This window comes from Astatotilapia calliptera, chromosome 14, assembly GCF_900246225.1.
Source record: "Astatotilapia calliptera chromosome 14, fAstCal1.2, whole genome shotgun sequence".
NCBI classification, from domain to species: Eukaryota; Metazoa; Chordata; class Actinopteri; order Cichliformes; family Cichlidae; genus Astatotilapia; species Astatotilapia calliptera.
In genome coordinates, this window is record NC_039315.1 from 21,406,189 (window position 1) to 21,433,908 (window position 27,720).

Sequence of the window (27,720 nt, forward strand, 5' to 3'; positions counted from 1 at the left end):
ACTCTCTTTTGACTACTTTTTATGGCTTCTTTGTTTTCTTTTTGCCCTTTACATCCTTTTTTGAATTTCCATTCCATCCCTTTTTTCACTTTTTATGTTATATCATGATAAGCTAAGGAAGTTTGTTATTTATATGAGTATGAGTCTAGTCAGACAGCAAACAAGAAAGACTTGCATTTTTTCTTAGCCTCACTCTTATATACACATGCATGCAGAGTCACAAAAACACGCATTCATGGTTATATTATGAAGACCACACCAATTCTCAGAAACCCTAGCCTAATTGGCCCAAACCAGAAACTGTGGGTGTGTGTCTGAAAGAGAAAGAAGTGGATTGTAGTTACAGAGTTTCCCAATTTGACTAGTTTCTTGGTATGACTGTGCAGGATTACCAGATATGGGTAGCTGAAAACAGCATCGTCATTACACCACAGTGGGTGCAGCATTAGAGCACGCAGCTGATACACACACACACACACACACACACACACCTATCTATCTATCTAGGGGCAATTGTGGCTCAAGAGTTGGGAGTTCGCATTGTAATCAGGAGGTTGCCGGTTCGAGCCCCGTCTTGAACAGTCTCGGTCGTTGTGTCCTTGGGCAAGACACTTCACGTGTTGCCTACTGGTGGTGGTGGTCAGAGGGCCCGGTGGCACTAGTGTCCGGCAGCCTCGCCTCTGTCAGTGCACCCCAGGGTGGCTGTGGCTGCAATGTAGCTGCCATCACCAATGGGTGGATGACTGGTTGTTTAACCTCCTAAGACCTGAACTCTTCCACAGCATGCATTTTTAATTTCTCTTTGATATTTGGGCATATTGGGGCCCGATGAATGTAAAAACAAAGAATTGCCAGATTTTTTTTTTTTACCTTATTTTTGTTTTTATGAAAAATCAGAGCCACATATGAGGATATTCGTTTCAAATTTTGATAGAACAGTAGCAGTATAATGTCCTCGTAAGTGGATATCAGGCACTTGTAGAGCAACATTGAGTATTTTGGTCTAAATAACCCAAAATGTGATGTCCACATATGTGGACGCCAGATCCTAGGAGGTTAAAGGAATGACAACAGTCTAGTCCTTAGGGACTAGAAAAGCGCTATACAAATACAGGCCATTTACCATCTATCTATCTATCTATCTATCTATCTATCTATCTATCTATCTATCTATCTATCTATATATATATATATATATATATATATATATATATATATATATATATATATATATATATATATATATATATATATATATATATATGATGAACCTTATATTCCTCCCGATGCATCGATCTGTGCAGTTCCTCCATTCTGCCAGCAATCACAATCATCTACCCACATTCACAAAGAACTGCAATAGACATTTGGCCCCGGCATGACCCCATTATATACATCAAGCCAAGCCCCAATCTGGGATTACATGATGAGACAGAAGCGCAGCCTTAATCTGCAGAGGAACTGTGGGAGAAGTCTACCCTTAAAAATATTTTGGTTCACATGTGATTTTGTTTTTGAAAATATTTATTTAACAGAAAATTAATAAGATAGAAATGTTTAAAATGATAAACTTAAAAATAGAGGCTCTAACATGCAAATATTACTAACTATAGTATTCCTAAATATATCTAAAATTTTCAGAAGGCTAATAGTGGATCACCTCTCTTGGACCAGTAACAAAACAGTGGCGTTCAATGGGTTATAATCATTCATTCATAAGTCATTCATTCCTGAGCCATGTTTCATTTTGCTACCACTGAAGACATCCTGGTAAACCAAGGGTGAAATCAACATTCACTGAGGACCATCGAGATCACCCTTAAGCTAAAATCATTGTTTGGAATATTCAGACTTTAAGGCCGAAGTGTTGCTTCACCAGGCTCAGAACTATGCAGAGCTTTGCTCCAACTAGCTTCCAAAGTTTCAACAGGCCTGTCAGTGTTTAAGATTAAATCAACAGATTAAGCGGATAGCCCACTGCACCCATAAACAAAGACACACAAGAGACATTAGTTCTACAGCACATCCATACAATGCATGCTTGCTTTAGCAAAAAAAAAAAAATTACTTAGGCTGACACTTAACACAGGCATGAAACACAAGTGAAAAGACAATACCTGCTAATGTAACTGCATTTTAATCTATGTTTGTAGTCTAGATAGAAACTAATGACACAGATTATCATTATTTTAAAATTCATGGTAATTCAGTTGCATCAACATGGCTAGTTGGTCTCAGCTGTCTATGTTTTTACATATGAGCAACTTATGTTCACTTAAGATCCAAATATTGCTACCATGTTATTACATTCTTGGCAGGTTAAAGTTTTAATACCATAAGAAGATTTCATGTCTGTGTGCGCATGTGTGCGTGTCCATACACATTGTGTATGACAACAACCGATCTCTACGTATACAGTACTTACAAATTCACTCCCGTGGTGCATATGCCTTTGAAGCTCAGCAGGGTAGTCTAATAGCTTTTAATTTTAATTAAATTTCTCTCCCTATTAATAACCTATATAATTCCCTAAGTGGTTTCAAGTTTTAGAGGTGCTGCATTAGTCATTAGCCAATTGCTCAGTAATGGGTAGGCTTTCTGCTGACTCAGCAGAAACCCGAAGTTGGCAAGTTCATCTTATAAAGTCTAAATAACTCTGATAATTTTTGTGACTATGCACATGAACATGGTGCAAAAGAAATGAAAGCAAACAAGACATGCTAACAGTATTTGTGTGACCAGGGAAAAAGTGATAAAAACAACAGTGATTCGCAATTAGTCAAGTCAGAAACACACTCATATGATATTTTACGGTGGTGGTTAGATCACTGTTAGGGAGTGATTCCAAACAGTTCATTTCCAGATTTATCACATGTGCTGTGTTATCTTAGATGGGTCGCAACACCTCATTTTGAATTACAGAAAATATATGACATTAACATCGCTCAGGCAGAGCAAAGTGATGTTGTCACTGCCAAGTGATGAAACGTTTCTCACACTGAAAAACACAACATAGATGCTCAGGTCCAGCTTTCCTTACCCAGATGATCATGCATGCATTGCACAATGCTGTGACTTACTGTGACTGCTTGGTTAAAACTTGTGTAACAGATCTCATCCCCTGGATTTACTTGTATCTCATATTTCGTCAGCATGATTCAACATTTAAGACCTGAGGAAAGTAAATTTCCCAGTAAGTCCTGGACAAGTTCATGACACGTTTCCTTTCATGTAACTGGTGACACCCCCCATTTCCTCTGGATTTTCTAAAAAAAATAAAAATTAAAGAAAAAATTTGCGTTTGCTCATTTCCTCATTCCATTTTCCAAAGTGTGTTTTAACAATCAGGTACTTAATTACAATAATCAGAAAGCAAAAGATGGATCAATAGAAAGAATAGATACGAAGAAAACTTTACATACATTTTATCGATGTTTCTTTTGAAAGGTTTTCTTTCTTTCTTTCTTTTTCTTTTTCTTTTTTTTTTTGAATTATCCTGTATAACTTTAAACCCAAGCATCTCACCCGCACACCCACAGCAAGCTGGACGCTCACACACGGTGCGCACGCGCCACTCATTTGGCAAAGTTTGACGCCCCAACTTTAAAAGTGCAGATGCATTAGAAACTGGAAAACTATGCGGGATATTTCTCAGTGGCAGAATAGATTTTTTTTTTAGTTGTTCCACAGAGATAAGACGTCCGGCGCCTACAGTCTCCAGTCTGACCGTGAGCGTGGCTATATTACCCTCCACCTGCGCTGAGCTATTTCAGAGTTTTGCACTTGGTACGCCTGTGCGCGCATAACTTTTTAAAGAAAGCAAAGACTTCCATATTTTTTGGCACTTTGGAACAAGACGGGGCATAGAGTGCGTCAGACTTCAAGCGTTGGAATCAACAAGTGATTCCAATTTACGGGTAAAGGAGAGAGCTACTCAAAGCTCGCAGTTATTGCAAACGTTAATGGAAAGCTTTAGATAACTTTTGAAGTACATCATTTTTCGCTTAAGCCACTAGAAGACGAAGAGGACATTTACTCATTTTTACCGCTGTCGTTTTTTTAACCTAGCATCATTCTCAGCAACATGAGAGGACCAGTGTTTTTCCACATGTGGACGGTTCTAATTTTGGGAACTTTAACAGGAGTCGTGAGGGCTCAGGTCTCTACGACCAAAGTGATGAGGGGCAACAACAGAAGAGACGGTGAGATCACCTTTTTTAAACTTTCTTTAGCTTTAATATCGATGTAGCTGTAATAACATGTTTTGTGGTGCACAGTGTGTACGTGGATTTGTGTGCAAACGACTGACTTGGTGGTGAAAGTTAAGTGATCTAAAAATGAGCGATGGAGAAACAGGAAGCGCATAAATTCCGTTGAATAACAATTGAAATTTTTGAAAATGAAATAAAGAACGGGCATCACTTTGTCCCACTGGGTGTTAAACACCTTTTGTAGCATAATTATCATGCATCTCTACATAATTTAAGATAAGGTCTTCAGATTCTCAGAGTCTCGTGGCTGTATAAATTTCTGGATGTGTGCCATGCTTACTTTGCGCTCGTGCCTGAGGGCAAAGTCGTGGTGAAGTAGCGCTGAGTACCACGCGCGCACACCCAAACAGCTGCAGCGTTGCTTTTGGCTGGAAAGCATGAAAATACCTCTGTATTAGGTTCTGACCTGGATAGCTGCCCCTGAGGCCTGTTTGACTAAACTCTCTCCTGTGTGAGTGTAGAAAACACAAGGTTGCATGGGGAGCTCAGCCATGAATGAAAGTCTGACACAATAAAACCCTATTAGACACGTCTTAAACTATCTTTAGTTTATTATTATTATTGTTGTTGTTGTTGTTGTTGTTGTTGTTAGCTTTTTTCATCATTTCCAATTTTATGAATCATCTCAACCAAACCTGTCAACAAAACGGTCAGTATTTGAGTTTTATCATTTGAATCCAACAGTGTAACATCCACCCGAAGGACGTTTCATTGTACCCCGTTAGATAAATGCATGTATTTACGGCAAACATCACAATAGCCATTGCAGAGCTGTAGCAGCATTATGAGGACAAGCAGACGGAATAGAAAAGTGATGGAAGAAATGGTGCAGATTAAAAGTTGGTGCTTTAAAAAGACAGCAGCTGCATCAGATCTTTTTGGGCGAGGTTCAAAATAGCAGCAGGATGAAAAGTGTTTGTTCCCTCACAGAACAGGAAAAGAAACGGTATTAGCTGCAAAGATCAGAAGAAGGCAGCGTTAACACTGGAGTAAGTTTTCACAATACTGTTAAAATCTGTGTTTTTAATACGTGTTCCAACTTTTGTTTTTCTTTTTACAGCTCTGTAGAAAATCTCCCTTGGTGGTTGCCATTGTTGCTATTGTTTTCAAGTTTTATGTTACTGAAGTCTGTCTCAGACTGCAATTGTAAACACAGTTGTTCTACTCTTTTAGTATTCCAGACACAGTATTTAATAATAGTCTTTGACCTTCATGACCTCTAATAATATATTTACAGTTATTTTCTAACAAGCATTTATAACAGCTGATAAATGAAAATTAAAAAAATAAAGAAACAGGAGGAACACCCTCCAAACGTACTATCAGCGTCAGCATATTTGTTGAAACACCACAAACACAAGAACGAGCTGATATGAGTTAAGTAGAGCCTTGTGGTGACATTAAAACAAGATTATTTTTAAAATGCACTGTCATATTATCTCTGTAAGAACATATGAATAAATTCACATACAAACTGTTACGGAAATCCTTTTCATCTGTTGAAAAGAAAAACAACATCATCCATTACATTGGATTTTTAAGTCACAAACGACTGGTAACAGTATCAGTCTTAAAGTTCCTACATCAGTCGAACTCCAGACATCATTGTACATTATACTGTTATTTATGCTCTTGTCCTTCTTGAAATTTTTTGACAATAACATAGCTAACCATTGAATGGTCTTGGGGAACTTTTCAGCTTTAATCCTTGTCCAGGGAGGTTTGCTGCAATACCTCAAGTTTCAAACACAGAAATTATGATACCAGCATATCATGTTTACAATAAAAGATTTTTCTCACTTATATCTGCTTTAAAATGGGTTAATGAAGCAAATCCAGCGCTGCTTTAGAGGTCCCTATATACTTTTTGCAACAGCTTTGTATTGTTACAACTATTAAATGAACAAAGTCAGGATAAAAAGTTTGAAGCTTAAAAATCAGTCCCACAAGTCAACACATACAACACATGCATGCGAGATTATTCATAAATTGGTAAATTGTTTTTTTCTCCCACAAACTTGTTTTACTCTAACATTTAAAAAATAGCTGTTATACTAGAGTCTCATTGTTTCCCATGTATTGTAATCCAAACTCCTTAGTCACTAAAACAACAGCGTCTTATCAGTCTAACTTTTTTTACACACTCACACTCAATGAGATGAGGTCAGCCATTCGATAAGAGAGCCTCTTGACACAGTTGTCAAGCCATCCATATTTTCTAATAATACCAAATCAGACCGATATGATCAAAGTGAAGTCGAGTCACGTGGAACCGAAGCTGCTGTCCAGTCAGCCTGATTGCAAGATGTTTAGATTCAACAGCTCTTTAATCCATTGCAGAGTCTTAAAATAATACACTGCTACAAAGTTATCTTTACTTGTGTGTTTGTGTCTAGTTTTTGCCAAAACAACCAGCTTATGTGGAATATGAGAGCTTAGTTCTGTTATTTGATTGACTGTAGCTGATTAGAGTTGTTTCCAACCTAAAGCTGATAGGGCCTCCACAGCTTTCTTTCATCCATTAACCATTGCGAATGTGCTCATATGTGCGTATTTGTGTGTAAATGTTCTGACAGAATGTCTTAGCTCATTTCAAGGAATTCCCGCCAAGGTTTTGTTTTATTTTCCTCCCGTGTTTGTTCAGCATTTTTCTCATTCTCTTTGCCTGCTATTGAAGTGAGTCTACGTGTGCTTTAAAGGGGTTTGGGTGGTGTGGAGATGGGGGGGTAGCCAGGGAGACGGCGTATGTTTTGTAGAGAAGGAAACACAAAAATACACATGTAAACACATACAACAAAATAAACACTATTTGGCCTTTCTGCTCAGAGGAATTTGTCATCTCCACTGAAAAGACCAGATGACCCAAATACAATAAAAACTAATACACAAGCACAAACATATACACAGACTCGGCTACTACCATCGAAAACATCATAAAATATCACAGATGTTCAACTATTTCCCATACTGCTTATATTCTGTGAACCGCTCTACTATTGCTCAAGATATTTATTATTATAATAACAATTTACAACAACTTGTTAATATGCAGGACTAATAATACAGCGAAATGTTGAGCAACTGATGGTAAAGGTGACTGCTCTGCTCTGGTTTTTAACAGAGGTATAACTTAACTAGGGGCGATCGTGGCTCAAGAGTTGGCCGTTTGTCTTGTAATCGGAAGGTTGCCAGTTCGAGCCCCGGCTTGGACAGTCTCGGTCGTTGTGTCCTTGGCCAAGACACTTCACCCGTTCCCTACTGGTGGTCAGAGGGCCTGGTGGCGCCAGTCTCTGATGAATACTTCGCCTCTCAGTATTCATCTCAGAGAAATGATATCCTTAGGTATTGAGAATGCAGCAGATGGATGCAAAGCCCATCCGACATCACATAGAATTGCACATGATAGAATGGCATAGATTCAACAATGTATTGGAAGCATCCGTCAGAGATTTTAGTCAATGTTGACGTGACAGCATCACACGATTTGTTGCCTGCAGATCCATGATGATCCCCTCCTGTTCCACCACATGCCAAAGGTGCTCTATTGGATTGAGATCTAGTGACTGTGGAGGTTGTTTGAGTACAGTGAACTTATTGTCACATTCAAGAAACCAATTTGAGATTATTTAGGTTGATTCATATGGTGCGTTAACCTGCAGAATAGATACACTGTGGTCATAAATGGATGGACAGGGTCAGCAGCAGTACCCAGGTACGGTGTTACTCAGCTGGTACTGAGCAAAGTCCCCTAAGCGTGCCAAGAAAATATCCTCCACACCGTTACACCATTGATTGAAGGCAGGATGGATTCATGCTTTCGTGTTGTTTATGTCAATTGCTGAACCCGTCGTCTGAATTGAGATTCATAATTTTTTCAATATCTTATTATCCCATTATTTAGTGAGCCCATGCAAATTGGAGCCTCATTTTCCAGTTGTAGCTGACAGGAGTGGCACCCTCTGTGGTCTTAAGTTGCTGTAGTTTATCGGCTGTAGTCCTTATGCTCTTCTGCATATATTGATTCCAATGAGTGGCTATCTAAGTAACTGTTGCCTTCCTATGAGTTCAAAGCAGCCGGGTTTTTCTCCTCAGACATCAACATGGTGTTTACTCCTAGAGAACCGCTGCTCACTGGATTTCTTTTTCAGATGTTTCTCTGTAAACCTTAGAGATGGTTGATTTTAACTTCAGCAGGTCGTCTAAATCATGTGTACATGGTGTGTGTGTGTGTGTAGATATGTTGTGTATATGTGGAAAAACAGAAAAAATGAGAGTGACATTTGGTGAAATATTAATCTTTTTAATACACCATCAACAATCCTTGCGAGACTCCTCATATCATAGCCTAAAATTTATTTTCCACGTAAAATAAAACTGCTGACGTCAGCTGTAATGAAAATGTCAAAATGGTAATTTTAAGTTATTTACTCCATATATATTATATTAAGATTTCTCCTTGTAATATTACATTTATTAGTGCAGCTGGGCTAATCTAAATGTACCATGGTGTGTTTAGCTACTTAGCATACTGAAGTCTAAGGCAGACAATATGTGACTTTGAGAGAATGCGGTAAAGTGAAATTCTCTAGCGATATAAGAGCACTGATATCTTCTTTTTAACTGTTTGCTTCAGGATTAAAGTTACACTTTGAAGCTTAATATGATAGCATATTACATATTCAGGGGGCTTGTATTATACTGCATTTGTACACTCTTGTCCCTTTTGCTTGCATGTAATCCTCAAAGGAGACAAAAAGGGCCTGAAAAGCACAGGCAGAGGCTATGATGGACACTTTTCCTTGTTTTTAACAGTCACTTTAGCTCTTTGTATGTTATACATGCAGCCAATTGAAAGACTAACAACAACAGAAGTGTGACTTGCCCACAGATTGGTTGTTTGTAACACTGCCCCCTGGTGACACTAAACAGTTGTAACATGTGGATGATTTGCAAAGTTGTGCGTAGGCTCTGTGTAGGGCCAAAGCACAACTATGTTTGAGCCATTAGCACGAACGCTAACATGCACCACATACAGAGTTATTATACTTGGAGTATGAAAAATAGAGAGTAACCATAATTGCAGTGATAACCAGCTCTCTACTAGCAACAGGTTAGACATACAGGTTTCTCTGTTTTTGTCATAAAACCATCATTTAGTCATGGAGTGCAACGGGTCACTTTGGCGGACAGAGATTAGAAATTACGCATCTTGTATTGAGCACAATATTTTTTTTTTATGAAGAGTCGTGGCATATCCTTCTGAATCCTTCTCTTTCTTCCAATAATTCTTATCTTTGCCGTCCTCTCAGTGCCGTCTTATCAGTCTGCGCCTCGCTACATATCACTTCATCTCTGCAGATCCTCCTCTTTCAATCTCTCTCTTTCTCATGTCTGTCTCTATCGCTCAGCCTTCACCCATCTGTTTCAGCTGTTTTTAATCAAAAGCTATTTCACCCCGTTGGCTCTGTTGGCAAATACAATGTGACAAACAGTGTCACAGACAGGCATACTAAGACAAAACAGAGACACCTGCACAAGGATAACACATTTAGTCAAATGTATTCTATCAGACACTATGGATGCACTTGATAGACCTTTATTTACCTTTGTATACTGAAAAAAGGGCATAGATTATGAGAAAAAAGCAAAAAGCCACAAGCTCCACAGCAATTCATTTAGATATTGGTACAGATAATGTCCTCACCTGTTTGCATTATCAATAACTGTGATGTCCTGCGGGCCCTCAGTGTGTATGAGTGCTCAGTGTGGCCAGGGACACACAGCACAGACACACAGAGGCACAATCACACTCCCATCAAAACAGTCTTGTGGATTGGTGCACCGCTGGACTTGTAATACACTCGTGGAAACCCTGTGAAGAACAGTTCAAAGTAGAGATTCATGTTTGACTAAACAATTTCACCTCTATATCCGTTGGTAGATGTCTTGGAGCTTTTCCAAATGTTCACATTCTTATGGAACTGTGTATTCCATTTTCCATTTCCTAGACCACTTTCGGCTTCTTTTTACTCGTGTTGGCTTAAAAGTTGAGATGCAAAGTTTGTACATACTTGACCTTCTTAAGCATCACTTGTGAAAATATATCCTCTCTAGTGTTCATTTACTAGCTATTGTGGAACTTTACATTAATATCTTCTCAAATCAAAATCATGTCTAAAAAAGCTATTTGGCAATTAGACTCAGATCAGGAATAGGATAGGAAGTAGGATAGGAGTCTAGATGCTGGTGGTGGTGAAGATGAAGATAGAGATGTGAAAGATTTCCCTTGTTGAATTTAGACATATGCTTCATCAGGATAGTGATGGAACCAAAATTCAGTGATTCTGTTTTGTGTGTTACATCACAATGTCACACCGACTTGTGATATCACACAAGCCTGGCGAAACTGAATAATGACAGGATGTAAATGGGTTCCAAATGTTTTTCTGGGACTATATTAAACACAGGGGTGACAGCAGGGAGGATTATGACTGAGGTTATTTGGAATTCATGAGTCACATTTCGGACACCCAACATGAAGCTACTCCCCACCCGCCCACCCAGGCTGAATCAAACACAATTACAGGATCTCCCTTTCAAGGGAATCCCCCAATAAACACTTTTCATCACGCACATACACACACACGCATGCTTTGCCACACACTTTGCATGAGCCAAAGTTACCCCACCTCTAAATGTTTGGCAGACGGTCTTTTCCTCCCCTGCACAGAAAAGAAAATAGGGCGGTGACCACTTGGACAGTGTAGTGGGAGAGGAGTGTGTGCTGTTTGTGTGGCGAGAGAGAGAGAGTAAGGGAGAGAAAGAGGCAAAGGGTGAAATGATGGCTTGAAAATTGAGTGGGTCTAGGTGTAGAGTCACGTATGATATGGTGCTCATATTTTAGGAGGAGGAAGCAAGGGCAGTGGGAGAGAAGTGGTAGTTTTAAAGGAAGCTTAGAGGGCACAGAGGAGGAGAACGGGGAAAAGGTGTGTAGAGAGAGATATGCCAAGTTAAAAGACCTGTCCTTCTACTTTTCTGCCTCGTCAGCTTCCAAAGATATATAGTGAAACCAATTGCAAGCCAAATGGACAGAGAAGATGAAGGTAAGCAGAACTGATAGAGGAGGGAAAGATAAGCTATTTCTGACGAGGGAGGGGGGTCAAGATCAAGAACAGTGCCAAACACCAGCAGATTACCTGATATCTCAGTATTTGATTAAAACTTGCATGATGCAGCAAAAAAAAAAAAAAAATCCTTTCACCCCTTCTCTAAAATACTAATGTCTAAATAAGAACAATGAATTCCCCAATATTATCCAAAGTTTACAGGAGTTTACAGAAAGAAAGAAAAGAAGCAATGACAGGATCTAATACGCTCCATTAACCACAGCAATGTGAGAACCCAAGAACTGTAAATTCATGATTTAAAAAAAAATTAACCGTGACCGCATCGTCTTGCAGAAATGTGATTATACTGTAACAATTTAGAAAAACGCGATGACAAAAAAGTGGTGATGAGGAAAGTTTTGCAGTAAATGTTACAGTTTTAGGAGCATGTTTATAATCTAATTCAGTCGAGTGAAATAGCTTGTTTGTATTTGTACCAATGCCAAGCTTAAACATTTTCATTTTAGCTTTATTTTTCTGATGTGATCATTTATCTTTATCTTTCTTGCACATGAACATATTACAGTGTTTGGGGAATCCCTGTACACAGTTGCAGACATTTTCTCGAAGGTTGCACACAAAAGAAGATCAGTTGTGTTCTTACTACTAAAAAATGCTCTGGATGGTTTAAGTGAGAGTGCTAGATGCATGGGAATTACCAAAATAATGAATATACATAATTTAAATTATTGTCATATGGCAGTGTTGGCTGTAACACATTACAATGCATTACTTTACTAAATCCAGTAATTAAATGACAGTTACAACTATGTTATTACTTGCTTTAAAAGGTGCTTACAAAGGTGTGGGGCGGAAAGAAAAAAAACGAACCACAAAATTATGTGTCAATGCATTTCAAGTCATTTTATGGAGTAATCATAATATAATGTAACGAGTAGTGTAACAAATTAAAAATCCAGAAAATATACCGTATTACTATTACGAAAGTAACGATTAATGTGTAATAGATTGCTATTTTGAGTAACAACACTTCCATTTGAATATTTATATTCTGATGTTTTCCTTATCTTATCCCCCATAAGAGGTGATATATGTATGAAAACAGTTGACATATTTAATGTTCCTCCAGCCAAAGTGAGCTGAAAACATAAACTCTAATGTGCGATCATGCCAAAAGTGGGATAATTCAAAAGTATTGGTAGAATATTTTGTAATACTTTCTAGTCTATACTGTGTATAGACTTTGATTACTTAGGGTTCCCATAACTGGCAACTATGGCACTTGTTAATGCAAGCTTGTTATGAGTTGTGCAGAATCATTTATCTCTGTTGATGTGCATTGTCTTCCTTAGCTGTAATAACTGAATTTACAAGCCAGCAATGCACTTTTGAAAATGAGCTGAGTTGGGGACTCAGTAGAGGAGAATTAGAGAGCGAGGTAGAGAGAAAGGGAGACAGATGTTTAGTCCTTGTAGAGTGTCAGTCTTGGCAGCTGAGCCATCGGACTGCCAAATAGCAGGGTGCAAATAACAGAGGAGGGAAAGAGCAAGGAGGTGGAGGTGCACAGAAACAGAAAGCAGTTGGACTAGTGGGTGAAACAAAAGAACAGATTCAAATAAAAGACAGAGAAGATAATGAAGGTTGAATAAGATAAAGTGAAGGTAGCTAAACAAGGAAGACGGGAAGCTAAACAAGTAGAAATGTATAACTATATAGAAGGTAAGAGGTTGACTGGGGTAAAACAAAGAGGAAAGGCTCAAAAAAGGGTGGCGAGAGATGCTGCATTCTGCCAGTGTGTTACAAAAACAGCTGACAAGCAGACGAAAGAGAGAGCTTGTGAAAGTAAGAGGGATAACTTCAGACAACAGAAACCGAGTGATTGATATGGAGAGAGACTGTAGAGGTGTGAAAAGAGTGATATAGAGTGCATGGCATCAAAAAGGAGAAGTATGAGTGGGAGAGGGTTGTGCTGAATAAGCAGTGAATGTGAGATAAACAAGAGATTGAGGGATAAGAAGAGGATAGGAGGAGACAAAAATTTGGAGAGAGAGGAGGGAGGGAGTCTCTGAACAAAGATTCACAGCACCCCCTCAACCTCAGAGAAACGCAGATGAATAAGAATGAGGAATATTAATAGGGAGAAAACATAGTGTGAAGAAATGGAAGTGTGTACTTTGAAGGTAGTAGATTAGTTGGATGGTGAGCTTCTCTCATGGCATTTAGTCTGCTCCAGTCCTTCACAAACAAAGCTAATGTGAGTCAACAGTTCATGCATGAGAAAACTTCTCATCTGTTTGTATGAGTGTGTTAAAGATACAAGAGAGGAGGACTGCATCTGTGTAGGTATGAGTCCAGTAATACCTACTGGGCTCTAAAAGTTTTATTTATTGATCTAGATTTACATCCCTTCATTTTCCCTAAAGCTACTCACCTGTAAAACAGCATTTCAGCTCAAATGTTGTCTATAACATGTGGAAAAGTGAAGTTTACATGTTCAAAGCTTACAGAGTAATTAAGTAACACGTGGAACAAAGTATTAAATGCAGTAAAATGAATAAATAAAAACATAAAATGCCTGCTTAAGGCGCCTGACTTCCACGACCTGTCAGAACAGCTTCTGCTTCCTATTTACACAAACAAATGAACTCTAATTAACAACGCCACTGTAGTTGTACTTGCAGCAGGTGTGTTAATTACATCGATGTCCCTTGGTGCAAGGTGGTACTTTGAAACATGCTCTCTGAGGGGATGGAGGGTGCAATTAAAAGAGTCTGTTGTGCAGCTATTTGGCAGTCATTTGGACTTGAGTTGGAAAGCTGCTGATCTATATCACGCTGCAGATCATAGATGCATAAAACCAAAAGATGACAACATCCTCAGTTTGGCACAACAAGAACTGAAACCAAGTGAAAATGATTTCCTGCTGAGCTGCTTTGAAGCAAAATTTGACCTTGCCATCACAGACCTCTCCCCTTATGGCTCTGTAGGGTTTAATTATTGTATTTTAGGTAATATAAGGTGTACGTTTTTAGCATGAATGCATAAATGGTTAACTTGCGACTTAAAAACTGCTCACAGTTGGGTCAAATTGCTTATTGCTTAATGAGTCATTTTATACATGGGATTAAGAATTAAAACATAATTGTTTTTGATCTTTCCTGAGTTATTTCCAAATCAAAGACTACAGCTATTGTACTATAACTAAGAAAGTGAAGACAGCCATACAATGGTGAGTTATGTAGAATGGTTTCATGAAGTGCATAAATTGTACTGTATTGCATACTATCCATTAGAGATGTCACAGTAGCAGAAATTTAATAGTCAATACCAATATCAGTAGAATTGCACAACATTCACATGCAATATATTTATTTATTGAAAATAGTTTATAATACTAACATGGTGGTGACAGACTTTAAAAATGTTAACATATTTGACACACACACACACACACTGAAATGATAGGATGGTTGTCAAGTAGCTTGCTAACGTTTTGTGGTTTTGAATCAGGAGCTGTTTCTTTCTCTTCATAATACTTTTCTGTTCTCGTAACTTTATCTTGGTTTCATGGAAAGAGTTTGTGACCTTCTTGTTGTTGAGTGTAACCAGTGGTTTGCAATTTGCTGTATTTATATTCAGCTGGGCAGTACACTATTTCTTTTTCTTTTTTTTATCTGATAGGTTTATTTTGTTTTTTAGGACTAATAAAGGACTAATTTTACCACTGGACCTCAAATTTAGAATTTCAGCAGAAAACAAAGCTACCAACTACAAGTTCAACATTTGGAATGAACTCCAGATCTTCTATCTTCTTAGGTTGTGACGAAATAGTGAAAGAGCAGGACTCACTTGGCAGTCCAACTACTTGTCGGTCAGTTGGCCAATTACTTCTCAGAACTGGAAAAGTCTGTGTATATAAATGGCTGCAATTACTAAACAGCTAATGCAATACCTTTTTGATAAACCCAGTAAATTAAAGCTGAAAATCTGCATTTCAGTCACATCTTGGTTGTTTGATATAAAACCCACTGTGGTGGCAACAGTACAAAAATAATGTGTTACTATCCTAAAGCTTTGCAAAGCCTATTTGCTACCATTTATCCACCTATTTCTCTTAAGGGCTGGGTTATCCTTGGGGAAAAATTATTCCCATCACTCCTCAATATCTGCTGTGCTGACCCTGAAGCATCCTTCAGTGGTTTAATGAGCTCAGTGCCTTGAGACCAATAATCAACTCACTATATCCTGTATTCTTAAACCAATCTGTGTCAACTTACCAAGTTATCTTTTTTCAGACTTGTGTTCATACAAATCTTTACAATACAGTTGGCCAAAAAAAACAAAAAAAAACAGTGGGCAGCAAAAAGAATTTACTTCAAGCATCGTGTACAGTGAGAACTCATACAGGGTGCTGTGCAAAAATGATGCAGAATTTAGCATTCCAGTCATTAATCGTGTGTGAAGGGTTGCTTATGGGTCACGTTTGAGGGTGAAAGGTAGGTAAATGGTGGTTAGATTATTTTCTCAAACTACACAAAGGTATAAAGTCTTTCAGATGTTTTCAATGCCTGCTGAAACTTGAATGAGGGGGAGAACATGACAAATGTCAGAAGTGACACTGCAGAAAGATGAGAGCAGGAGCTGCTCTCACCCCAGGAGATTCGTCCCTGCTGAAGGAAAGAGATAAACACCCTGTGTATTTATGTTTCGTGCTTTTTATATATATGTGTGTTTGAGTGTGCGAAAGGGAAAGTGTGTTTGACAAATCCTCCAGTGCACTGTGAGAGCTATGTCTTTGTTACTCTGACAATGGCGCGCTGACACAAATGAAAAAGATTCCTTTTTTCCTCCTCTGTCAAACACTTTTATCCTTCCTTCCCCTACTGTCAGCGTTTCTGCCCCATATTCACTCTCTGTCTGATTCTCAGTTTGTGTATCTCAGCATTCCTCACACTGTCTCCTACCTCTACCCCTGTCTTCCCTCTTCTTCATTAGCTTTTCCTCCTCTGTTTTCATTTCATCATTAACTCTATGAATATTGGTATCTGAGCAGCAGAGAACGAAGAGAAGGGAGCCGCAAGTGTTGAGGGGGAGAAGCAGGGACTTATTAGTGCAGAGAAATGGGGATAGGGGACGTGGATAGGAGTAAAGGGAAATGGGATTGTTAGAGGGCTATCAAAGAGGGAAAATGAGAGAGAGTGGCAGAAAGATTAAGTTGAAAAAGAAAAGGAAAGAAGGAGAAACTAAGAAAGAAATGACAGGAGGATGGTGCCGTGTGCTACTGTGGAGCCTGCAGAAGGATAAGTGATCCCAGTGGTAGATAGAAGGTCAGATACTCACTGACAGTGAGACCACTGTTTAACCCTGCACTAAGACCACACACACACGTGCACACACGTACGGCTTGTGCTTGCGCGCATGCTTTCTACAACAAACACGAATGCACATTTGCAGACACACACAGCTGACGTGAGGCGGACAGACTGAGAGCAGGATGGCTGTCAAAACATCAGCATCTGCTCAGGATCACACACAGCGCTCAGAGCAAACACACACACAAGCATACATCGAGCAAACAGCATCCAAGCCGCCCCTAGAGGGATCGAGTCTGATTTTTAATAAACTTGCGCTACTCCAGCTGGGGCATAACAAACACACATACACGCACAGACACACACGGGCAGATAGTGCCACAGCCCAGCACTATGTCTCCTCATTTCTTCTTTCATACAGTAGAAAAGTTAGAGTGTTTTTTGGAACGGTGACGAAATTTCAAGATAAAAATGCTTTTTTTGCAAATAAAATTCATTAGATGTTGATCATGTTGTATATAATGTTGTTTATAATACAATACTGTATAAGGTGTGTTTAGATCAGTGCGCATCGGTATGCAATTATCACTGTGTGTGTATGTATGTGGGCAAATCAGGGCTAATTGATTGTCCTCGTCAGCCCTGCTGTTCAGACTGCAGTAGCTGTCAGCAGGAGCCAACTGCTTCTCTAACAAGCCTTACAAACACACACTTTTATATTCTCACAAGCTCACGCATTATCACATTAACTCTTAATGCAGAGATGCACAGACTTGTGATAAATGTAGAGTCACAGGACATACAAATCCATGCAGGCAGACAGCTTAAGAGGTCTATAAAAACCAGATGTCAGTCCTAATATTTACCATTTGTATTTGTATGACGGATTTTATCTTAAGAATCAGTTTTGAGCTGTTTACCTTCTATTTGCCTTCAAGAAACAGTAACCAACAGTTCACAATGTTACTTGTAAAGGTACCTCATCAAACAAAGTGAGTATAATGGAATATAATGAAAATGGCAAATAAAACTCTGTATCAATGGGGACGGTATTGCTTATGAGGGCTTAGTAAATGCTCTGCATCAAGGAGTTAGAGGCCACGTCGGGACGAGCCCCTCTCATCCCTCATCCTTCCCTTCTCCCTGTCCCACCCCTCCCTCAGAACCTCCTTAAAATCTGTTGTTACAACTTGAGCTGACTCTCCTCACCTACCTGCTTTCTCCTCTCACTTTCTCTCCCGCTTGCAGGCACAGATTCCTCTCGTGTCTCACTCAGTCGTCAACCTTCCAACATTCTAGTTCTTTCCTCCTGTCAGTCTTACTTTTAACATAATTACAAGGAAATTTTTGCTTCGTCTTCCTTATTTAGCAAGATGGGAAAAGATATCAGACACCATGCTGTGATTCCCTCTCCATCCTTCACTTGGTGCCGCACTGTATTTGTGTATGGCACCACACAGCATGTACAACACTGTGGCCAGAAAAGGATTTATTCATGTTATGCATAAGCCACAATCTGTATTCAGCTTAGATGTCGGAGAAAAAAACCTTCTGATGGAAATACCCACAAGTTTTAGTTTAGTTAGCTTGTTACACTTCTACGTTCTTGTAAAGTAAATGTAAAAGTTATAAAAATGTTTTTGGCTTTAGTAATGCTGCATTTTTGTGTTTATTTGAATTGTATTTAATAAAGGAGGCAAATATAATTGAAGTTACTGACATAAATTGGGCTCTAATATGTGTAGTTAGTATGTCAAGATGTATTGGTGAAGTGGTTGGAATGTGTTGACTATGAAAAATGCTTTAATCTGCATTGATTATGCATTTGAGCCCCATCTCCCTAATACGATCTCTGTGTTTATGTGAATATGTCGCGTCTGCTTATGCGGACTGCCTCTGCATTCATGTGTCGAGGCTGCCAGAGCCGCTAAACCACAGTGTCTCCGCTGACCTGTCCTCAGTGCTGATTCAGCGAGTTGTTCCCCCCACTGCATTATTCAGCGAGCTTAGCCAAGGTGTTAAACAGGAGCACATCACTGCAGAGGATGGGAGCATGCTAAGTGGACTGGCAAAAGGCGAAGAGAATGTAGAGATGTTAACTTAGTGCTATAGAAACAAGACTAAAGCTGTATCCTGTTTGGATTTACGGATGTTAAAAACCCACGGTAAATCAGCTTGAGTATTTAATTCAGATTAATACATTATCCTTCTATGTAATGCATAAGTAATGTGGGAGATTGTCACAGTCAAAATAAGATTCTCTAAGGGACTTAAAAACAAGTAATGTGTCTTTAAACGCCCGAAACACTGGCTTGTCTTGATTTTAGTTTGAAAAAGCGTGGAAATTGTTTGTGTGCAAATCAGGAGGAGCATGAAGACTGGAAATAACATTTTTCACTGTTGATTTAATGCTACTCATTCAAGTTGTTTACAACTTAAAGGTGCTGTTCTCCACTACTGAACAATGAGGCAGTTTTCACAAAGAGCCACTTGTAAGAGTGACCCAAAAGCAAATCAAAGCCAGTCCCATGACTCACACATTAAAATCCCATCTTAACAGTAGAAGTACAATAGTAGCAGCAATGACAAAGAAGCCATGTATTGAAGAAAGAAGTTAAGTTCTTTTTCATCTAGTTTTTTTTTAATTGTCTAAGGAGCTTGGAAAGAAAAGCGTCTGGACTTCTTTGAGTTGCTTGAAGACGTTTCACCTCTTCAGTTCTAAGGTCAAATGGTGGAGAGTCCCAGATATAAATCCAGTGGGAGTTTCCCCCCAAAGAGGGACAAAGGAACCCCTGATGATCCCCTACCTAATCACATGAGCCAAGGTGTGAAACTGGGTGTGGGTCCCAATCAGCCAGGGTTTCGGGTGAGCTCAATGTGAAACCTGGCCCCACCTTATCATGCGAATTCCTGAGGTCAGATGGCCCAGGATGTGAGTGGGCATTAAGGCGTCTGGGAAGGGAACTCAAAACTGGATTATAGATGGCAGACAGTTGGTGTCGTAAACCACCGCCTCTGTTCAAAGATGGTCGCTCACAGTGGACATAGATGGCTTCTTTCACTCCTCTTTCAATCCATCTGCCCTCTCTGTCCAAAATGTGAACATTGGCATCCACGAAAGAGTGTCCTTTATCCTTAAGATGCAGATGGACTGCTGAGTCTTGTCCTGTGGAGGTGGCTCTTCTATGTTGTGCCATGCGCTTGTGAATTGGCTGTTTGGTCTCTCCAATGTAGAGGTCTGAGCATTCCTCGCTGCACTGTACAGCATACACCACATTGTTAAGTTTGTGTTTAGGCGTTTTGTCTTTCGGGTGAACCAGTTTTTGTCTACCAGACAAAAACTGGTTCACTACGATGACCTGGATGACTGAGAACCTTTTAATTATAAGTAGAGCTGGGCGATAGAATGATAACGATATGTATCGCGATATAACTTTTACTCGATAGAGAAATTAAGCTATCGCGATAGACCTCGCCGCTCTTGTCCTCTTAAAAAAAAAAAAAAAAAAAAAAGGTCAGCCGATCCAAATTAAGTAGCGCAGAGCCGAACCAATCACAGCCTCAGCGTCACGTCGCGTGACTTGTTACGTACAGCACAAGTGCCAAGCCGCACGTGTGTTTGTTTGGGAAGCAGCCAGCGGGTAATGGAGCCAGCGCGTAATGGAGGAAATGAGTGTGCCGACTAGAAAAATCAACCGAGCGTGACCGAAGAGAAAACAGATGATGGTTCCAATGCCAGAGAGATTGTCGAACGGAAGAGCCAAAGAAGTTCCGTAGTTTGAAGGTATTTCGGCTATTTCAAGTCTGACAAAAAACAGAGTAGCGTGCACTGTAAATTGTGCCGAAAGCAAGTCTGGAAATACAATAAACTGGTGCATGCGTCACACTGTGCGCCACGTTGTTTCAGTGAAATGAATTTCTACAATACTGTTACTGTTAATTCTACTCTCTGCAGTGTTTAAATGCTTACATATACACACAGTTACTGTCCGTCCACACATACGACTCGGTTCTGCTTCTATGCCGCAGCTTTGTTTACTTTTTCCCACCGAGGCTTCTAGACTTCTGATTGGCCAACATTTCTGCACGGTTAGGAATCTAGCGCCACCTGCTGCTTTGGCATGTTCATAGCAGCGTTTTCCTTCATTTCTGCCTTTACGTGTGAACGGGATTATTTTTTAAAACGAAAACAGAAAATCTCAGTTTTCAAAAATACCCGTGTACGTGTGGACGTAGCCTCAGTCTCTGACTGGAAGCTCTAATTCGTCATTCGGCTTTTGTCAGACTAAAGTAACTGTTAACACTGTTTGAAAAGCTAAGCTATACAACAAGGAGAGATTGAGAATTTCCTTTTAGTTCTCAGTTTATTTGATATTGACAAAAGTTAGTCAATTGTGTCTGTTCTTCTGTAAAACAAACTAAGATTTATTTTTAGAATTAATACTTTGTTTCTAAGTGGAATTGACAATTTAGTCTGTTTCATTTGTTCTATTTTGAAACTTAAACGCTTTAGCGGCTGCCTTTTGTGTAGTTTGCAATATTTGCCTTTATTTATCTGAAAAAGTCTCATGTTCCTTAAGTACATCTACCCTGTTGAACTTATTATGGGAAATAAATATTTAAAAACAAGCTGCTGATTATTTCACATTTTACTTGTGAGCAACGGCACATTTAAATCTTACAAATATAGTTATTTGGCTTATATCGTGATAGATATCGTTATCGCCTGAAATGAAAAAAACATATCGTGATATGAAAAAATCTCATATCGCCCAGCTCTAATTATAAGTAATATTTCCTACATGTTACAGCAGCACACAGTACAACAAAGCAAATTAGAGATATATTAGAAAAATAAATAAGAAAAATAAATAAGAAAAGCAGTGCACAGATAAACTCATACATGCAGTAACCTACATACACAGAGATTTTTTATATGCATAAAGTGCAGTTGAAGTGAAACATGTATATTTTAGCAAGCATGTATTGTACCGTCCGACTGGAATGAAGTACCTATGATAGGGCTTGGTACTACATGCTGGCTGCACGGAGCTGTTTAGGGCCACTGCAGTCTCATGTAGCAGGTGAGAGGTGTTGTTCATAATGGAAATTAACTTGGCTGAGATCCTCCTTTCACCCACCTCCTCAGTTTAGGAGACTGGCCAGGACAGAGGTGGCCCTCTTTACCAGTCTACAAAGTCATTTCCTCCTCCTCTCTGTGCTGCCACCCCAGCAGACAACTACATAAATGATTGCAGAAGCCATCAATGTGTCATAAAAGTTTCTCAGTAATGTCCTGGACATCGCAAAAGACATAAGCATGCCCAGCAGCTGGCTTTGACTCTTGTACAGAAATGGGTGTTTTATTTAGAGATTGTAAAGGTGAAAGCATTTTAGAATCCACTGATAAACAAAGGGTACAACAAAAAACTCAAAACCTTATACATCCTAATAATTCATTTATTGTAGAAGAGTTTAAAATCAATTTTAGATCATGTGTTTAAAAGAATTACACAAAAACCTCATTCAAAATCGATTCCACGGGCAATCTTTTCACCTTCACATTGTGCTCCACTCCTGTTAATTAAAAAAATCTTTGCTGGGAAATAACATGTTTAGTCACCTGACCTGATCTAGTAGAAATAAAATATAAAGTCTTTCATTCTTGATGGATGTGAATAACACTGTAGCAAAGCACTCCACAGCTGTGAGATCCCTCCACATTTTTCATTTATTTTGTGTACAGCGCTGGTTTCTGCTGCTTTAGAAAAAGTGCATTAGGGGCATGTTGGCCATTCTCCTGAAGCAATCGTTACTGTCCGAGTTTAGTGGACACATATCTTTGAACAAACAGTATGTGATTGTGTTGGTGATTTCACTGCATCTTTGTGAGCTACAAGAATACACCAATGGGCTGTACAGACTCACATTTATGGATGTGTGAGTTGATGTTTGATGATTCACCTTAGCAACAAACACCGCATTGTTTTTCTAGTCCTTCACTGATTATACTTTTTATGGTGTGCTTTTTAGATGGTTGAATAAGTTGCCTTTGCAGTGCTTTGGTTAACATCACAAAGTATTTCCAAACAACTGATGATGATCCACTTTCAGGGACAAACTTTTTTTTGCCCTCTGCTTTGCCAGATGTTAGAGTTTTGCTTTAAGTCTGTCTCCTAATGTAGTTTGACTTGGCCAGGCGAGTCCAGGAAACCTAAAGCTACCCAGAGAAGATGTGATCGGCACGGTGATTTAGGGAGCGCTTGATTGACTTTGTGTTCAATTGGCGGAGCACACATTTTCAGTATCAGTCAGTTATGTTCCTTTTATTGTGGGAAGCCAAAATCACGATGGAGATTAAAATTTGATTAATTGTGCAGAAGGCATAAAAAACAACAAGTTCACTGTTAGACAGGTTGAACAGCTCACTGCCTACATTTTAAAAATGATCTCACAGTTGGATACAACAAAATATAAAAGAAATTTTTTTTTTGTAAAAGCAGAACAGAAGAGGTTTATCATCCACATCTATCTCCTGATCACCAGACCTGAGGTCTCTCTCTCATCCACTGTTCCCTCTGCTCTGCTTTAGTCTGCAGCCCTCCTCAGTTCTGCTCCTCAGGCCTGACACATGTCCGTCAGGCTGCCCTGCTTCAGATTTCCTTTATTATTAGTTCATATTAGTTTTCCACACCCTGGACTCTCTGCTCAGTTCAACTATAGCTCCCCTGCTGCTCTGCACAGCCAGCAATGTACCCATTTCTCCACGTATCCAAATGTGTAAACAATTCTTATTTTTTCTTGAGCACAGCATTTAACATTGATTTCTATGTAGTCAAAAACATTATCAGTGGTTTTACAAAAGACCATTTTAGAAAAAAGTCACGTAATATCAGTTGATGGGCTTTATTTTAACACTAGAACTGGAGGGCAGTCAGTTTGACCCTGTCGGAAGGCATAAAAAACAACTACAGTCCCCTGTTTATTTTTTTAATCAATCATATTCACCTAGCTTTGACTAATGTTATAGCAACAATTATATTGCTTGGAAATCCTGCAGTAGTGGTTTTAGATTCATTTCTATCAGGTCAAAATGACGTCCGCTGTGATTCTAGGTAAAATCTGTCATAATTGTTTTCTTCCAGACACCCCAAAATTCAGAATTTGGTAAATAAGTCTGATTTAGTAAAAGTTATGAGATGGTGGATTTGATTTTAACAGAGTTACAAGGTTTTTAACAATGTTAACATGACTTTAAAATCCCAGTGGGTCAAAATGACATGTTGGTGGTTCTAGTGTTAAAGAAGAAATAAAAAGGTCTTCAGCCTGGAAAACAAAACAAAAAACCCCCCAAAAAACAAAATCAGCTTAGGACTCCCTTCTCTTTAAGGCAACTTTACAGAGTGATCTTTTAGATTGGACTTTCCGTCAGGTGGGTACCCTTAATGCCAAAACACCAAACTTTATCCTTAAAAGTGTCATCCACAGAATACTGGGTTATATGATGACTTTTTTGGTTTGTGTATAATACTTAACATCCTTTATCATACATATCAATAAACATCATTAAGACATTTTAACATATTATCTTTTCAACTCAGACTTAATCCCTGATTTTCACTCACTCAGGCACAAATCATTGAGAGCTGTTTGTCCCTTTTCTTTGTATCCATTAGACTAATTTGCCCTCATCAACAGGTGTTGAGTCATAGATGCCTGAGAGCCTCTTGGAAAAGTTAAGTGGATGCTAATGCTAATCAAAGGCCTAAAAGGATCATTGAAACTCACTGGTGAAGATGTGAGGGCCAGCTAAAAAGCTCCAGTACCAAAGGAAATTTAAATGCGTTGCGAGTCATGGCTTTGCATTGATGTTTTGTCTTTGTTTATGCCTTTGAAATAGATGGGAAAAAAAACAAGATAATGATGAATTTGCACAAATCTGTGCACATCACAACAAAGCAAGTGGAACACTTACACAAACATACACACAGAGTCATATATATATGCACACATAATAATACATTTTTTGCATATTTATGAGCCCAACTCAGATATGCTCTTTTGTGTAACTTACACAGTTTTCATGTGTTGAGATATCTTGGGGCTTCTCTTGTTGTTTTCGCTGCACAGTAGTCGTGGCCACTGCTCCATCTTTCCTTTTTTGTCCTGACCATCGTTTCCTCTTTTACTCTTGTTTTTCTCAACATCCCAGAGTTTCCCAGTTTTTCTCACACCCATTCCAGATTTTTTCATCTCTACTCCATCTCTCTTATTGTTTTGCATCCCATATCTTTCTCTTCCCCACCCTACCGTCTTTCCCTGCAAGGATGTCCACAAAGAGTTTTCTAGCTCAGTTAACAATAATTTGTTCACATCTGTTTGTCTAACCTCATCTGTCCGTGTCACAGGACACGCCTTTGTTTCAGCTTCAAAGGGCCACGAAACTCTTTCTCACACATATTCACACGTGCACATTCCCTGAAATGAAAAAAAAAAAACAAAAAACTTCTAAATCCACCCTACAACTCACAAACTCTTTCTTATGCTCTGTTTCAAATACTCATGCTGTCACCCTGAAAACATCCACCCACACAGACACTCACAGTGGGTGTAACTACTGCTGCGAGTGGAGAATGGAGAGAGGCGAACACCCGACAGTGTTTTGGAATTGCCCCCAGGCAGGGGGTTATAAGGATAAGTGCCCTGTCGGTTTGGTCATGATAAGCTTGGTCATGATAAGCATTTTCACAAGTGACAAGAAAAATGGATGGATCTGATACACACTGTAGTTTTACCTGCAGGAATCTGAAAAAAAGAGTGAGAGCATGATGTTTGCATGTGAAAAGTTAAATATGCATGTAAATCAATGTATTTACAGCCCTGACACTGATATGACTCAGGCACCAAAAGCTTTGAAATACAAAGTTCTGCCTGATAATGTTGCCTAGCAACTAAGAGTTTTCTTAGCAAATGTTTCAAAAGTCAAACGTTAGTGTGTTGCACACATTTATAGTCCAGACGAAGTATTTGCCTCACTTTTTACCTGAAAAGAATCAAAATGAAAGTATGATGATCTGGCAGGTATTGTACATAGTTTTGAGCAAAGTCACAGGGAAGCAGTTGAATGACAGGTTGTTGCAAGAGATGTTTAGTCGTCTTCCGCAGCGTGTAACTACATCGTAAGCGAGTATATCTCAAGATATTTTCCCCTGTTTTCCAGCAAGTAGATGTAGCTCATGTTAAATATAAGCATTAACCTGTGGGCCTTAAAAATGAAGCCAATGTGGTGTAAAAATTGCAGCTTGAAACCTGCTTTAAGGGAACCAGTACCCATATGTGTTGAGGCTGTTACTCAAAATAATATATTACAACATTGTATTACTTTAGTTTTTTTGTTTTTAAGTGATGCATGACATTACTAAATTACTCATTTGACAAAGTAATTGTTGACTCTACATTGGACATTACTCTTACATTACTAGTTACCAGTTAATGATAATAATAATAAAGTTTATATATATATATATATATATATAACTTTACAAAGTCCTTTTCAGAAACAATAAAAAAAAGTACAAAAAAAGAAGAAAACTCAGCTATATTAGGCCAATAACATGAACATCAGTTCATCAGCAAACCTTATCATAATGAGGACAAACGGGATCTTTCTTTAAGTCTTTAAGTAAGTTATGAAGCCCAAAGAGCACTTCACAGTGATTCTTTTATAGATACAGGTCAGGGTAGAAATACGAGGTTATGGGCCTGTCTGCTCATCACTGCTGCTTGGTTACCTGCTGAAGATCACACAGGCTGCGTGATGGGGTCAGCATACTTATCTTTAATATCACTCTAGATTCTTCACTACTAATTTTGTATTAGTGTGTTGTCTTTGTAGACGCTTCAGAAGAGTCAGTGTTGTGATATCAGCAGCAGGTTGCTCTGTCTGACCTGGGCACAGTTTGCACTTCATGTTCTCGTCATTTTTTAGAAATAAAAATAATTTCTCCACTCCTCAAATGTTGTAGAATGCTCCTCTATTTTCCTCCTTCACTGAAGTTTGCATTAGCAAGTGTGAAGGAAAAAGGGCATGTTATTTTTCCAATCTGCCCATTTTGCAGACATTGTAACAATAGTTACAACAGTAAAAACAGTATTGCAATACTGGCATTACTGCATTATAAATTTATTTTTATGTCATTACAAAGTAAGACACTACACTTAAAATAGCCGACATGTTTGCAGCTTGGTACAAACATTTTTTGGTCTTTTACCCTTAGGAAAAGCTGTGCAAGTGTGACTTTTTTATGATCATCTATTTCTAGTTTTTTAATTCTGTAGTGACTGAACCGAACCTCTTAACTCCTTGGTAACTTTTAAAGCACTTTAAATGCAAATATTCTTATATATATTAATGCACATATTCTTTGGTGGTTTTTAATACGCAGTACATCTAAAGCTGGTCGATATACTTTCTAACCACGACTTGATTGCTTACAAATATGGCAGAAGCTCTGTTTTGTGTGAGATAATAAATGTAGTGTCCACACTACATTTGCCTTGGCACATGCATTTCCATGTGGGCTGGTTAACACTATGCAGTCCCATACACCCTTCTATTAAACACATATTTTCATTCTTGATCATCTCACAAGTTATATCAAATGATTGCCGTCTTTTCTCTCAGTCAATTCAATTCAATTCAACAACAGTCACCTCAAGGCACTTTATATTGTAAGGTAGACCCTACAATAATAGATATAGAGTAAAACCCAACAATCATATGACCCCTTCATGAGGAAGCACTTTGGGGACAGTGGGAAGGAAAAACTCCCTTTTAACAGAACGAAACCTCCGGCAGAACCAGGCTCTGGGAGGGGCGGCAATCTGCCTCGACTAAGAGCCGTTTGTCTTTGCCTCCTTCATAGTGCAATCAGTCCACACAAATATCCCAACACCACACACTTTGACAATGAATGCAGAGGGCATGCATCAATTTGAATAAAAGAAAAT

General features: G+C 38.9%; 1 protein-coding gene across 3 annotated transcripts in view; it reads left to right on the forward strand.

Annotated features, from left to right (window-relative positions):
• The first annotated feature begins 3,596 nt into the window (after positions 1–3,596).
• The window catches only part of pdgfd (platelet derived growth factor d), a 54,588-nt gene continuing 30,464 nt past the window's right edge, over positions 3,597–27,720 (forward strand). For 2 of the 3 annotated variants that reach the window (XM_026192987.1, XM_026192989.1), the window contains exon 1: positions 3,597–4,202. In XM_026192987.1, coding sequence (XP_026048772.1) covers positions 4,085–4,202 — 118 coding nt within the window. In that variant the 5' untranslated portion in view covers positions 3,597–4,084. The remainder of the gene's footprint in view (positions 4,203–27,720) is intronic. The other variant, XM_026192988.1, reaches the window with a different exon arrangement.